The sequence below is a fragment of the Schistocerca americana genome, chromosome 1 (genome assembly GCF_021461395.2).
Source record: "Schistocerca americana isolate TAMUIC-IGC-003095 chromosome 1, iqSchAmer2.1, whole genome shotgun sequence".
NCBI classification, from domain to species: Eukaryota; Metazoa; Arthropoda; class Insecta; order Orthoptera; family Acrididae; genus Schistocerca; species Schistocerca americana.
This window is the reverse complement of record NC_060119.1, coordinates 1248486130-1248502578: the sequence shown is the minus strand read 5'-3', so window position 1 is coordinate 1248502578 and position 16449 is coordinate 1248486130. Positions and strand designations below refer to the sequence as shown.

Sequence of the window (16449 nt, the reverse complement as noted above, 5' to 3'; positions counted from 1 at the left end):
ACTTTCACTATATTTTTGTCTCTACATTTTATTTCAACATTTTCCAATTTTTTGTTTACTGTTTGAAACTGAATGAAATGAGTCTTATTAACATTGAGGGACAGACCATTTGCAGTGAACTAATCTAGAACTTCTTGGAATATAGTGGTCGCAGTGTTCTGTAGACTGCAGGTGGGTACCTTGTCAATCATAATGGTTGTGTCATCTGCAAATAGGGTGAAGTGCGCTTCTTGGGTCACACACCATGGGAGGTCATTTACAAAGATTAAGAAAAGTAAGGGACCAAGCACCGAGCCCTGCGGCACTCCACATTTTTTTTGTACCCCAATCAGAGCTGGCAGGCACCTTTGCACAATTGTTTAATACTACCTTCTGATTTCTGTCATCTAGATACAACTCAAGTCACTTCCCTACTTTATCTTTTAAGCCATAATGCTCAGCCTTTCTTAGTAGAATCTTGTGATCTACACAGTCAAATGCTTATCTACACAGTCAAATGTATTGATGAACAGATACTATCCATTACAACACGAAAGCATATATTATGTTTCATTTACTTGCACTTGTTACTTTCTTTGGCTGTAACTGCATGTGATGATTTTTATTTGTTTAAAAGTTAATGTGTATACTAAGAACATCTGTATACTAACTGAGTGACCTCCTTAATCAAAGAGTTTGTTTATTGAACTTGGATATTTATTTCCCAGCATGCATTACATTTTTCATAGGCCATTCAGTGTCTTTGCTAGATCATTGCAGTAGGTTAACCTGGACTATTCACAGAACAGTGTCTGAAGCAACCTTTGCAGAAACACAACTAAAAAGTTTATTGCAAGTTAGTCTGCCAGTTTCTTTTTACAAATACTGTATTTAAAAAGTTTAGTGGAGTTAAAAGTTCAAGGATTCTCAGTCATTCAGTGTTATTTATTTTTTGCACTTACAATTTGAATCCTTCAGTGTATATCTCAGTATATTTGAAAAACACCTGAAGACATTCAGTAAAAAGGTCAGAGTTTAGAACAGTATTGACTACATTTGTGAATCCACATTTTATTTAACTTACTTTCTAGTTCATATGAACTAAATTTTGTAGTTGCTTACATAATTTTCACTTTGATTTCTCTCTACATATTCAGTATAAATTTGGCACTTATAATGTACGTTTATTTGTGTGTTTTGGGTAGTTTTATGAGTCTCAATTAATTTATTACAGTAAGACACCAGTAATTTTGTATATCACTGCTTTAATAAGTTCTTACCTACCTCTATAATGGATGAATTAAATACACTGTCTAACTGTATTCAAGCTACTATTTTTTTCTTTGTAGTAAACACATTAAATAATTTTCAGCCTGTACAATTTGTCCTTGAGCTAACTGGATGCCTTTTGCTGGTTGATAATAATGTACCGAGTTTTGGCAGTAACTGAAGCATTACTGTTACAATTTGTGATCAATGACACAAAGGTGATTTAGGTGAACTATTTATGATGAACTATTTATTTATTGTGAGGCAGTCCAGAAGTAGGAATTCTACTGTAGAGCATCTTGTCATCTGGAATGTAATGGAACAGTGGTGCTTGGAATAAAATATCATCAAAACAGCATAAAAAAGACACTAAGATAAAGGGTTTGTGTTACAAAGTGTTCAAAGGTAGTGCGTTTGTGTTATATATATATATATATATATATATATATATATATATATATATATATATATATATATATATATATATATATATATATATATATTTTGCATTATGTCAACTGCCCTATTTATGCTTACATTTTATTGTAATGAACGCTGACTTTGTTTCACAAATTCTAAGTTCTTATATGATGATGACAGTAGACAAAATCTAACTATAAACGAAAATACATTAAGCCATCTACATAGCATTATTTGTAAACTGAATGACATGCAGTGGGCTATAACAAATGTTTTATACTTCATAGAACTTTTGCCCCTTCTTTATTCTTGTTGTCACCCCTTGTTCTTAATAATATCTTTATTATTTGACCCATGAGAGAATATGTGTTGTTGTTTGTCAGTGCCAATCATACAAGCAAAGTTTAATATGAACTGCCCAGTAGTCCACCCTGTTAAGTCACAAATTTTGATGATAGTCTTCATAAGATGTTTATCACACCATTAATTTTAACTTTTAAGAAAATATTTAATTTCAACAGAAGAGAAAATTTAATGCTAAACACATTTCAAACAGTCTGAAAACACATTGAGGTGACAGAAGTCATGGGATACCTCCTAATAATTTGCTGTCCCTTGTTTTGCCTGGCACATTGTGGAGCAACTTGATATGGTATGGACTCAACAAGTTGTTGCGAGTCCCCTGCAGAAATAATGAACCGTGCTGCTTTACAGCCACCCACATTTGCAAAAGTGATGTCGCTGCAGGATTTTGTGCACGAACGGACCTCTCAATTACGTCTCATAAATTTTTGATGGGATTCATGTTAAGTGATTTGGGTGGCCAAATCATTTGCTCAAATTGTCCAGAATGTCCTTCAAACGAATCACAAACAGCTGTGGCCTGGTGACATGGCACATTGTTATACATAAAAATTCCGTGGTTGACTGGGAACATAAAGTCAGTGAATGGCTGCAGGTGGTCTCTAGATAGCTGAACATAACCATTTCCTACTAAATGATCGGTTCAGTTGGACCAAAGGATCCTGAACATTCTGTGTAAACATAGCTCACACCATTATGGCGCCATCACCAACTTGCACAGTCCCTTGGTGACAACTTGGGTCCATGGCTTTGTCGGGTCTGCTCCACACTCGAACCCTACTATCAACTCTTACCACCTGAAATCGGGACTCATCTTACTGAGCCATGGTTTTCATCATCTATGATCCAACCAATATGCTCACAAGCCCAGGAGAGGCACTGCAGGCAATTTCATGCTGTGAGCTAAGTCATTCACGCCAATTGTCTGCCACCATAACCCGTTAACACCAATTTTCACTGCACTGCTCTAATGGATAGATTCATCGTACATCCCAAATTGATTTCTGTGTTTATTTCATGCAGTGCTCCTTGTTTGTTAGCACTGACAACTCTATGCAAACAGCCTTGCTCTCGGTCGTTAAGTGAAGGCTGTCAGCCACAACGTTGTTCACGGTGAGGTGTAATGCATGAAATCTGGCATTCTCGCCACACTACTGTTTTCCCTAATGATGTCTGAAATGATTCATGTTCAAAGTCTGTTAATCCCCATCATGTGGCCACAGTCACACAAAAACCTTTTCACATGAATCACTTGGGTATAAAAGACAGCTCCACCAATACACTGCCCTTTTATCCCTGAGTATACGATACTGCCACCATCTGTATAAGTGTATATTGCTAAACCATGACTTTTGTTACCATAATGTATATTATTTCAAAGTATTTTGATGTTTGTATTTCCATATATTTTCAGATCTTATCTGAATGTGGATGGAATGGAGGACACAGATGTTGAAGAAGCAGATCTGAATGCAGCCTACCATGCAGTTGTGTCACTGCAGCAGTCTGAAATTCCTGATGTACCAGCAACTCCACCCTCCCACACGACTCGAACATCCGAGTATTGTCAGTCCCCAATGAATGGTTCAACAGCTTCCAATCTTTCGAAGACCATGCAACAGCTGAATGAGGACCACTGTACTTCAAAAGTTGTTCATCTGGTCCCCGTTGTTCAAATGCCTCAGAGTAGTCCCTCACCAATTCCAGTGCAAATGAAAACACTTCCTGACGCCAAGGGGCCAAAAGCGAAACGGAAAAAACTGCGGCGATCAAGGACATCATTTGAGAAAGAAGAAGATATGGACACTGAGCCTCCATCAGACAGTACACTTAGTAGTAAATGTGATAGTGCCCAAGAAGTTATACCTACACTTGATGATACATCTCATGCTCAACCAGTTTCTCTTCACAACAGTGCATACAAACATACATGTACTTCATCTGAAGCAATAACTGATCCAGCTATGGCTACTGTTCCTGTTAGTATCAATACTAGAAATGGACCGCTAACAGCAGTGGCACCTAGAAACAGTAGAGCAGTTGCGAATGCTCTCCGAAAGGCAACCCGTGTAAGTAATCCTGATGCAAATTTGACAGTGTCGGCTAAATTTGTCTCTAATTCTGATTCCCAGGTTATTTTCCAGCCTGTATCAACTGACAGTACATCTGCAACAGATATGAGAGTGGCAGCCACAGCAGATGAGACAAGTGACACAGCATCACCCACATTTCAGGCTCAGCAAACTCGGAAAGGTGTGAAACGTAGATATTCCACACGCCGATCAAAGACGTAATGCATGTAATCTTTAAAAACCTAAAAGGAAGTTCCTAAATTAGTAAACAGCAGTAATAAAAATATTTTTCTATCATCACATATCTATATTTTTGAATGCTATTTGACTCATTTCTAAAAAAAGAGTATTATCTAATAAGATATATGTGGTGCTATGTGCTTACAAAATGTTTGAAAATCTAAGTTTTAGCTTTCATTTTTTGACTGATGTTTTCAGAATTAATAATTTTAATATTTGCACTGAAGAAAAGTTGCATATTATCATTCATAACTGGTCAGGTTTATAACTGTAAGTCAGTGAGAATGATTACTTTTAAGGTACTAGTGTTAGTTGTATGTCTTTAGGTGTGTGTAGTGTGTGTATGTGTTAAATATATTGCAGAACATTACTGAATTAAATTAAGGGCCAGTGCCCTTTAAGATATGTATTATCCACCTTTGTTAATAGATGTCAAATCTTTTAAACATTAACAGAAAAATAACTTTTGAGAATGGCACTAATGATGTTATTATGAGAAACATTGATCTTGAAGGACATTATCACTTACTCTAAATGGCATCATTGCCTTGCAATATAATATAGGACTGTGTGCCTTGCTGATGACATTTACTGTTATTTTTACTCCATAACTTTTCTAAATCCCAGATGTCTGTTTCTCATAATGTACCCGACATTTAATTTATAATACATGCTGGATTTCCCCACAATATACAGCAAGTTGTATACATTACTACAACAATTTTTACTATGAAACTCATGTTTAGAAATCTCTCAAGGCAATCAGCATACCAGTTCCTACTAGCAGCTACAATGTGCACACAGCCAGCATATTATTTTTACACATTTATAAGCAAGCATGAAATACAGATAGTTGCGACTATCAACATGCTCGAGTTGAAGCATAAGCATTTTTGTGTGCCATTACTGGTTGTTATTTTTCTTGTATTACAGCTTACAGTAGTACCAATGAAGCTGTTGGTCTGAGGCAATTACTGCAGCTGATTTGTATGTGGCCCTTCAAAGAAAGTAAATTAAATGTTTTCTCTTATTAGAAACAATGGTTCCCAAGGAAAACTGTGATAAAAGAATAATAGTGGTAGCAAAGAAAAGAGCTGACGTTAACAGCACTGGTAATATAGATTTTTGATGCTATATTGTTATTAGTTGAAAGGAAGTGCTTTAAACTTATGACATTCGTGTTTCTATTCTGAGGCCAGTATTTCAGGCAAAGAAATGATTAAGGAAGAACATTGTGTGTAGTTAAAATTTGACCATTTGTGGTTGTTTTGTTACAATATTGGTGTTTTCTAAGAACACTACTATGTATCTATATTTTACTACCTTTCTGTTTTCTATACTGACTTTGTTTTTATAACTGACAGAAGTTAGCATTATTGTTCTGTGTGAAGAATTTTACTTGGTTCATTCTGAAAATTACAAAGATCATGTATGTAACTTGACATTGTGTTAAAGTTATGTATTCCAGCAACACTCAATGAGGGAAGTTACCTATATGTATAAAGACTGAAGTATGAAAGCAACACTTCTCAGAGAGGAAAGTTACCCATTTGTGTGCAGACTGAAGTAGAGAATTTTTCTAGTAGTATCAACATGATGAAAATTACAGCATTTTTATCATCTGCTATTTGTATTCACTGCTGCTTAGCAGTAATAATAAATAAAAATGCTCAAAAACAAATTTTGTACTTATAAAAAAGAGTTTACTGAAATCTTAATATTTCATTGTGTAATCTTATAAATTGTTTCTTTAGATAATATATTTTTATGACAATGTATTTCTATCTGTCAAAAGACTGATACTAATATATTATCTACTTCAGACTTCAAGTATTAAACCATGTGATTGTATAAAGAACAACCTGCTCCATTGAGTGTTAGGGACAAATTGTTGCATTCTGTACCTGCACCATCTGCACATTATGACACTATACTCCTGTAACAATTCTTGCACTAATATAATATCAAGTATCCTAACAACAAAGCTGATAGAAGTAGCTACCATTTGTGGCCAGAGAAAATCCTTTCTCCAGGCAAACATAACACAATACATACAAAGATATTAATGGAAAAAATTCCCAAGTCATTTAACAGTGAACAAATTACAGCAACAAAATAAACTATGAGACTCGAAAGATGTCAGACAAAGGGAACTTGTTAATTTCAAGCACAAGATTTTGTAAAAGAAATGAAAAAAAATTGACTTATGCTGATAAAGGATGTGGAAGTCAGTAAAATGATCTGACAGAAGAACAAATGAATAACAATAATTAAACATTATATATAAAAACAAAGATGAGGTGACTTACCGAACAAAAGCGCTGGCAGGTCGATAGACACACAAACAAACACAAACACACACACAAAATTCAAGCTTTTGCAACAAACTGTTGCCTCATCAGGAAAGAGGGAAGGAGAGGGGAAGACGAAAGGAAGTGGGTTTTAAGGGAGAGGGTAAGGAGTCATTCCAATCCCGGGAGCGGAAAGACTTACCTTAGGGGGAAAAAAGGACAGGTATACACTCGCACACACGCACATATCCATCCACACATACAGACACAATGTCTGCTTGTGTCTGTATGTGTGGATGGATATGTGCGTGTGTGCGAGTGTATACCTGTCCTTTTTTCCCCCTAAGGTAAGTCTTTCCGCTCCCGGGATTGGAATGACTCCTTACCCTCTCCCTTAAAACCCACTTCCTTTCGTCTTCCCCTCTCCTTCCCTCTTTCCTGATGAGGCAACAGTTTGTTGCAAAAGCTTGAATTTTGTGTGTGTGTTTGTGTTTGTTTGTGTGTCTATCGACCTGCCAGCGCTTTTGTTCGGTAAGTCACCTCATCTTTGTTTTTATATATAATTTTTCCCACGTGGAATGTTTCCTTCCATTATAACAATAATTAAACATTAACACAAGCTGAGTGACACACATGCAAAAAAATGTAAATGGCAAATAATTAAAGATGTGAAGGTAACAGTAAATCATGAAAATAATCAAATACAGTTACTTTGATGGAATACTGTTTAGGTGCTCATCTCTCATTCTTTTTCTCACTTTCTTCATCTCCCTACCTTTCATAAGATTTGGATTGTTTTTAATTTTTGATCTCAACAGAAAATATTTCCCTTGCCATCTTCTGCTGTTATTAAAATATTAAATACTGATGTGCTATTATGCTTCACTGTGCCATAGATTATATGAAGCTTGCTGTTTAACAAACATCCTCATTCCTCAGATGGATGAACAATTCATGATTTATCATCTGTCACACAGCTTTGTACTCAGGTGTAATGGAAATTGAGACGGTCATTAAGTTTAGAATGAAAAGAAGTGCAGATGTATGTGTAGTCAAACAAAAGGAAGAAAATCATAAATTGCAGCTGTTGATAGTATTATTTAAGTTCAATTTATTCATTTTTTCCTTTCTTGTGCACTGATCATGATATACGAAAGTAAAAAATGGAAGCTACAAGCTGAATATGATGTATATAAAGGCTGATCTGTATAATGTGGCTAGACTATGGTCTACAAGTCTGCCACATGGAAAAACATGGTACTGTATCCTGAGGTCATTGGATTAGCTGTTCCTTAAACCAGAACATGGAGACAAGTCATTTGTTACATTAATCTGCTTACACTCGCACATTCTTCATATTACTTGTTACCTGAAAGTCTCGGTTAATGAGTGGGTAACATTAATTTTGGTTTATGACTGCTATGCCACCTTCTGAGTGGAGGGCATTGTTAATTTTTTAGTAGAATATTTCTTTTTTTTTCTAACAGTCAGTCACAACATGCTCTTATCCACTTTATGGTGTTAGTAGTGTCCTCTTCCTAACAGTACCAAGAGAATAGAAGGGCACTTATTTTTCTACTGGAGTGATCTAACAAAAAGTTATTCCCTGCTCTGTTACTGCATGTTTTCAAAGACAAATGTTTTTATATCTCAGGACACAGCATCTGCATTTGTGTATTCCGACCAACCACTTTTCCACTAAAACTACTGACAAGCAAGATATTTATGTCCTCTCTGCTGATGTAAAGAGTGAACTTTTATAACTTAATCCTTTGTAAAATCATTATTCTTGTACACTCATGAAGTAACAAAAATAGTTTGAGGGCAAGTCATGAGTTGTTCTTGGTTAGCCCAGTTAGAGGAGCACTTGCCCATAAAAGGTCCCAGGTTTGAGTCCCAGTCTGGGACACATTTTTAATCTGCCAAAGACTGACAGCATTTCACGAAGCTATAGCTGCTTGGTGATTGTAGCATACTATCTTCACCAATTAATTTCTATGACAGATGCAAATCAAATACTGCCTCCATTCACCAATAACTTTATTTTGAATCATGCATAATGCCAATCTGAATCCTTTTGGTACATCTCAATCTGCTTTATTTTATACTGTGTGTAAATGAATAAATAAAAGTGGTATCATGCTGAATATGCACAGAAATGTGTGATAGATATGGAATAATATTTCAGAGAATGTTGCTTACCAGAGTACATGGGAAATGTGAACAGAGTGGGAGATCCCATAACTGACATACATCATGGCACAGGATGCTAAATTTAACAAAAATAACCAATTAATTTCCTCCAATGGGCAATGTTTTATTCTTTTTGTTCATTGTTTATACCTTTAAATGTGTCAAGCAATATCTTTATAGAATGTATGTTCAAGATTGTTTGATTTTGTTGATTTGTATGTCATCAAACTCTACGTTAATATAAGTGCTGAAGGTAATAACGGTAACACTCATTGTATAGCAGTGGCAGTGAGTGGTCAATAGGCAAACAAAGAAGAATGAAATTGTTACTAATGTCCTCCTTCAGAGTGTACTAACAAAAACACAGACAGCTACATTGTCCTGAAGGGCTAAATTGCATCAGTGAAGCTGTGCTACTGGCCTGATAGGGTGCATTGTTGAGATAATGTAGCCAGATTGGAAAAAGTAGTTGTTGTTGCTGGTGGTGGTGATGTGGTCTTCAGTCCAAAGACTGGTTTGATGCAGCTCTCCATGCTACTCTATCCAGTGTGAGCCTCTTAATTTCTGAATAACTTCTGCAACCTACTTCCTTCTGAGTCTACTTACTGTATTGATCTCATGTCTCCTCTATGATGTTCAACCCCCCCCCCCCCCCCTACACACACACACACACACTTCCCTCCAATACTAATCTGGTGATCCCTTAATGTCTCAGAATGTAAGCTATCAACTGACTTCTTCTTTTGGACAAGCTGTGCCACAAATTTCTTGTCTCCTCATTTCTATTTAGTGCCTCCTCATTAGTTACATGATCTACCCATCTAATCTTCAACATTCTTCTGTGGCACAACATTTTGAAAGCTTATGTTTTCTTATTGTGTAAACTGTTTATCATACATTTCACTTCCACACATGTCTACACACCTTCAGAAAAGACTTCCTAACACTTAAACCTATGTTTGATGTTAACAAATTTCTTTTATTCAGAACTGACTTTGCTGCTGCCAGTCTTCATTTTATATCTTCTCTACTTCGGCCACTGTCAGTTATCTTGCTGCCCAAATAGCAAAACTCATCTACTACTTTAAGCAGCCCTTTTCCTAATCTTATTTCCTTACCATCACCTGATTTCGTTCGACTACATTCATTATAATTGTTTCGCTTTTGTTGATGTTCATCTAAAGTCACCCTTTCAGGACACTGTACATTCTGTTAACTGCTCTTCCAAGTCCTTTGCTATCTCTGACAGAATTACAATGTCATTGGTAAACCTCAAAGTTTTTATTTCTTCTCCCTGAACTTTAATTCCTATTCCAAATTTTTCACTGATAATTTTTCACTGGTTTCCTTAACTGGTTGTTCAAAGTACAGATTGAATAACAATGGGGATAAGCTACAACCCTGTCTCTCATTCCCTTCTCAACCAATGCCTCCCTTTCATACCCCACAACTCTTATAACTGCCGTCTGGTTTCTGTAGAAGTTGTAAATAGCCTTTCGATCCTTGCATTTTACCCCTGTAACCTTCAGAATTTCAAAGCAAGTATTCCAGTCAACACTGCCGAAAGCTTTCTCTAAGTCTACAAATGCTGTAAATGTAGGTTTTCCCTTCCTTGACCCATCTTCTAAGAGAAGTTGTAGGGTCAATATTGCCTTGCGAGTTCCTACATTTCTCCAGAATCCAAACTGATCTTCCCCAAGAGTAGCTTCTACCAATTTTTCCATTCTTCTGTAAAGAGTCTGTATTTTGCAACCATGACTTATTAAACAGATAATTTGCTAATTTTCACACCTATCAACAACTGTGTTCACTGGAATTGGAATTACTATATTCTTCTTGAAATCTGAGGGTATTTTGCCTGTCTCATGCATCTTGTAAACCAGATGGAAGAGTTTTGTCATGGCTGGCTCTCGCAAGACTATCAATAGTTCTGATGAAATGTTGTCTACCACCAGGACCTTGTTTCAACTTAGATCTTTCATGAGTTCTGTCAAATTCTTCTTTCAGTACCATATATCCCCACTCATCTTTCATCTACGTCTACTTCCCTTTCTATAACATTTCCTTCAAGTTCATCTCCATTGTATAGACCCTCTATATATTCCTTCCACCTTTCAGCTTTCCCTTCTTTGTTTAGGACTGGTTTTCCATCTCAGCCCTTGATATTCATACAGCTGCTTCTCTTTTCCCCAAAGACCTCTTTAATTTTCCCTTATGGGGTATCTATCTTTCCCCTAGTGAAAAATGTTTCTAAATCTTTACATTTGTCCTCTAGCCATTTCTATTTAGACATTTCGCACTTCCTGTCAATCTGTTGTTAGACTTTTTATTCCCTTTCACCTGTTTCATTTGCTACATTTTAAAATCTTTTTTTGCATCAATTAAATTCAATATCTCTTGTGTTATCTAAGGATTTCTACTAGTCCTTGTATTTTTACATACTTGATCCTCTGTTGCCTTCACTATTTCATCTCTTAAAGCTGCATATTCATCTTCTACTGCATTCCTTTCCCATATTCTAGTCAATTGCTGCCTAACGCTTCCTCTGAAACTCTCAAACACCTCTGGTTCTTTCAACTTATCCAGGTCGCATTTCCTTAATTTCCTATCTTTTCGCAAATTCTACAGTTCATAGCCGATAAATTGTGGTTAGGGTCCACATCTGCACCTGGAAATGTCTTACAATTTAAAATCTGGTTCATAAATCTCTGTCTAACCATTACATAATCAATATGAAATCTTCCTGTGCCTCCAGATCTCTTCCACGTATATAACCTTCTTTAATGATTCTTAAACTAAGTGTTAGCGATGATTAAATTATGCTCTGTGCAAAATTCCACCAGGCTGCTTCCCCTGTTATTCTCTTCCTTTTACTGCTATTGAATTCCAGTCCCCCATCAGAATTAAATTTTCGTCTCCTTTAACTATCTGAATAATTTCTTTTCTGTCATCATATATTTCTTCAATCTCTTCATCATCTGTGCAGCTAGTTGGCATATAGACTTGTACAACTGTGGTAGGCACGGGCTTTGTGTTTACCTTGGTTAAGATAATGTGTTCACTACGCAGTCCATAGTAGCTTACCTCATATTTTCTTATTCATTGTTAAGCCCACTCCAAAAAGTGTAGCTGAGCATATCCCACCTTCCCCCTGTTAGTTAGACTAATAATAATGATGAGACTATGATTTGGTGACACATGATGGCAGTGTGAAATGTAAATAAAATATGATGTACTTGATCAGCTGTACATAAGACTGAAAGATTTTCAAAGTTTCTCTGTGACACACAGAAAAAGTAACTGAGTGTAAATGTAATTAATTCATTAAATAGAATAAATGAGTCTCTAGGGTGAATCATGCAAAAGGGAAAATGTAAAACACAGAGAAAAACAAAAGTTTTATGCTTAATTAAAGGCTGAAAAATAAAATTAACATTATCCTGGCAAAGGGCATATGGAGATATATCTTCACAGGAAGAAGCTGGCAATTGAGAATGAGACATGTGGTTAATTATTAATGTGTGAGGTCATGTGCAATTTCAGTGAGGGTTAAAAAAGTTGTCACCAACTAATTTTTGATATTTGTGTGTGTGTGTGTGTGTGTGTGTGTGTGTGTGTGTGTTTGTGTGTATTTCTGTTTCTGTCTGTCAGCTCTGGAGAAGGATGCTCAGCAATAGCAATATGAAAACCCATTAGTGTTAAACCACATACATAGCAACAACTCAAGCTCTTAAAAATGTGCACAGTCTTCATCATCAGGAGAAGACTGTCAATGAAAATGGAGCAATTCTTTGGACGTCTGAGTTTCTACTCAAATGTGATGTGGTTTTAACACAAAGAGAATGTTATACAAAGATGCAAACACAAAATTATTCTCTCCATTCTCAATATCTGAGATACAAACACTGTACGAAATGTGTGATAACAGTTAAGTATTCAAGAATGGAAGAGAGGCATGGTTGTTTCATTTACCAAAGAGAAAAAGTGCAGTGTTTTAATCTGAAGGATGTGAAACGTGAGTGCACAGTATTCTTTTTCAGTTGCCTGAATACTTTCTTCTGTCACTGATATATCAAAAATTAGTTGGTGACAACTTTTTTAACCCTCACTGAAATTGCACATGACCTCACACAATAATAATTAACCACATATCTCATTCTCAACTGCCAGCTTCTTCATGTGAAGATATGTCTCCAAATGCCTTTTTGCCAGATCAATGTTACTTTAATTTTATTTTTCAGCCTTTAATTAATCATACAACTTTTGTTTTTCTCTGTGTTTTACATTTTCCCTTTTGCATGGTTCACCCTTGAGACTCATTTATTCTATTTAATGAATTAATTACATTTACACTCGGTTACTTTTCCTGCATGTCACAGAGAAACTTTGAAAATCTTTCAATCTTGTGTACAGCTGATCTAAGTACATCATATTTTATTTGCAACATTTCACACTGCCATCATGTGTCAGCAAATCATAGTCTCATCATTATTATTAGTCTAACTAATTTTCTATTTTTATTCATACAGATCAGTACTTTCACTGATATATCAGTACTTTCGTTTAAATCAAGTTAATTACAATATGAATGTTAAAGAACCAACTTGCATTTAAAGATTCAGTTATGACAACTTTGGCAACATATCCATTTGCATTTCTTAAAGGAGCATTCTTGAATATAAATACCATCATTACATTTTCTTAGTGCTTCCACAAGACTGGGCACCAAAAAAATTGTTTCTCCAAACTTCCTTTAACCAAGAAAGACATAAATTTACTTATTCAAGCATGGCTTTACATTCAATTCGAAGGCTTTTGATTATGTACAGACCACCAGAATCCCATGTACATACTGTTTTTCTGTTCATAAGGGCTAGATCACAACAAATTATTAATTAGACTGAAAGGCCCATAGGTTTTCTTACTGTGCAAGACAGAGTAATTCTTTCATGCTAAATAAAGCCACAGCTAACAAATTCACTGAGCTACATTCTCACATAACAACATCGTGCCTCTACAAAATTACACAATTTCTTCGACATCCATCTGTAGTCAATTGTTGGCACTATCTTCAGCTGAAAATTTAATAGTTCATTCTAGTCTCTGTATAAAGCATTGGGTTAAATCACTATTCATTATGGGATTAGGATCTCATATGATTCATAGTAAATACCTCATCCACTGTAAATTACTCACAACAAGAGTGAGCAGGTGTGTAGAAAATATGATCTACTTAATATTCAAAACAGGCAGTTCCAAAAAGCCATAAAAGAAAAATGGTAGTAAATTTTGTTAAACAAAAGAAAAGAAACAAGATATTTTCTTGAAAGACTTATATTACATGTAAGGAAAATATAAGTTTAAGATTATTATTTTGCATGAATTCTGAAAGGAATTGAAGTTAGTAAATACAATATCTATTGTCAAAAGAGAAAATTTAAAGTTCTCTTCCTACAAAATATATTTCAAACTATTTTAACATTCATATTTTTAACGATGAAGAGGCTACCGACCTATTCACACTACACAAACATGTGCAGATTGTGTGTTTATAAAAGTATAAAAAAACTGCTGCTATATGTGCTAAAAGTCTTTGTTTTGTGAAAAAATAGCAGCAGCTTTGCCATTGCTATTTGTGAGTTCTTTACTGTGTAGAAGGCTGTTTTTAAAAGTGGTTTTATAACAGTTTGCTCAGATCAGCCGAGTGTGGAATCAAATCAAAAGAATTTAAAAAATATTGATGTTAAATGTTTCTCAATATCTTAAAAGAGATGTTAATTTATGAAGAAATGTATTAAAATGTTGTGAAGAAATTCTTGAAAAACCTATATGTTTACAAAAATGTGTTTGTGCAATAGATTTTGTATGCATATTAAAATTGTCGAAATGTGTATTTATATCCAGAATTTTGAATACAAATTTCATAATTTAATATTCTCTGTGCACTGAATTGGGAAAGAATGTGCAGCTATTGGGGGAAACTGTGGTAACAGATATTAGGTGCATGTCAAGAATAAAATTCTGCCTTTACAGTTCTGTTCAAGGTAGGTTGTTGTAATTTTTTCGCCTAAGGGCACATGACATTGTGGTCATTAATGTTCTTCCACAGTAAAACAGTGCTGAGTGAAAGTATGCTTAACAACTGCATCAGCACATCAACACAATGAAAGATATATCTAAGTGTAATGCATGTAGAACCGAGTGTATTGCATAACTTACCCACATACAGATGCAGTTTAGTTTATTAGCCTTATGGATGCCTAGGAACTTCATACATGGCACATTATCCAGTACATGTCCACTGATCACTGTCTAGGTATAAGTAAATTTATTTTTTTAATTGTTGAGTCTTTGAAAATATAGTATGGGTAGATAAAAATCTACTAACCAAGCAACAGAAGGGTAAAACACACAAAAAATTTGCAAACATGTGTACTTTTGGAGCCAGTGGCTCTTTCTGGCAAAAGGGTTGAAGAGGAGGGAAGATGGATTAAGGAAAAGGACTGCTGGGTTACAGAAAAGACATCCAGGACACCAGGTCACTGGATGACAAAGAAAGATGGCACTGGACAAGATTTAGAAATCTGAGAACTTAAAGATGAAAGACTGGGTAATAAACTAAATGGGTCACTGAAAAGCAATGTGACAGAATCAGTAAGACTGGAAAGTAAAGAGCATTACACATGGACATGACAGACAGATGAGTGGGAGGGAGAAGGGCATACAGAGTGGACAGAAATGGTGAGACCACAGAAATTAATGTAACTTTACAAGAGCCAAGCACTTGTTGTAAAGTCAGTTCCCACCCATGAGGCACTGAGAAACTGGTGTCAGGAGAGAGAATCCACATGGCATGTATGGTTGTAGAGTCGACTCTGCAAAACGAACGATATAGTGTGTTGTCAGTATACACCATTAGCCCTTAGAGATAACTTGGTAGTAGTCATAACAATATAAAAGGTTGAATAGAGTTTACATAACTGCTGGCAACTGGTACATAGCTTGCCTTTCCCATGTGGCTCTCCCTTTGATAGCATATGTTCTGTCAGTTACAGGGATAGTGCAGGTCATGGTAGGGGGATGCTTCAGCATGGTTGCCAAAGTTACTCCAAGTGAAATTCCCTGTATTTCACTGATTTCCAGATAAGTTTTAGCATTATTCCCTGAGAAATTTTGAGATCTCAAGGGTAAGTCGTAACGGCTACTGTGCTGGCCACGGAAGCACTACAGAAACGAGTGAGGCCATGTCGTTTTCTGCCATCAGGTTGCTTTAAAAGGAGCAGTTTCACTTCTCAAGAGACGCTTCTGCGACCGGCAGTCTTGGCCGAGTGGTTAAGGCGTCTGACTAGAAATCCGATTCCCTCTGGGAACGTAGGTTCGAGTCCTACCGACTGCGTTTCATTTTTGTGTCAAGAGGTGAAGAGCATCTCCAACGGAACCGTGAAATGAGCGAATACGTGGGAAACATTGCATTCGAGATGCTTGTGAATTTTAAGTTGACAAAGAGAGAAAAAGTGTGTGTGAGAGAGAGAGAGAGAGAGAGAGAGAGAGAGAGAGAGAGAGAGAGAGAATGTAAGGACTTCTGTATTTCTAAATGTGTGAGCAAAAATCTTAAGTACCAA

General features: G+C 35.9%; 1 protein-coding gene and 1 non-coding gene across 2 annotated transcripts in view; both read left to right on the top strand.

The window, feature by feature from the left end:
* The window catches only part of LOC124598582 (mucin-6-like), a 332175-nt gene extending 326168 nt beyond the window's left edge, over positions 1–6007 (top strand). The window contains exons 11-12 of the mRNA XM_047136011.1: positions 3446–4100; positions 4176–6007. Of these exons, the coding sequence (XP_046991967.1) occupies positions 3446–4100; positions 4176–4325 (805 nt within the window). The 3' untranslated portion in view covers positions 4326–6007. The remainder of the gene's footprint in view (positions 1–3445; positions 4101–4175) is intronic.
* Positions 6008–16141: 10134 nt separating this feature from the next.
* On the top strand, positions 16142–16223 carry Trnas-aga. Its single transcript has one exon. It is a non-coding gene; the product is annotated as a tRNA-Ser (tRNA).
* The last annotated feature ends 226 nt before the right edge of the window (positions 16224–16449 follow it).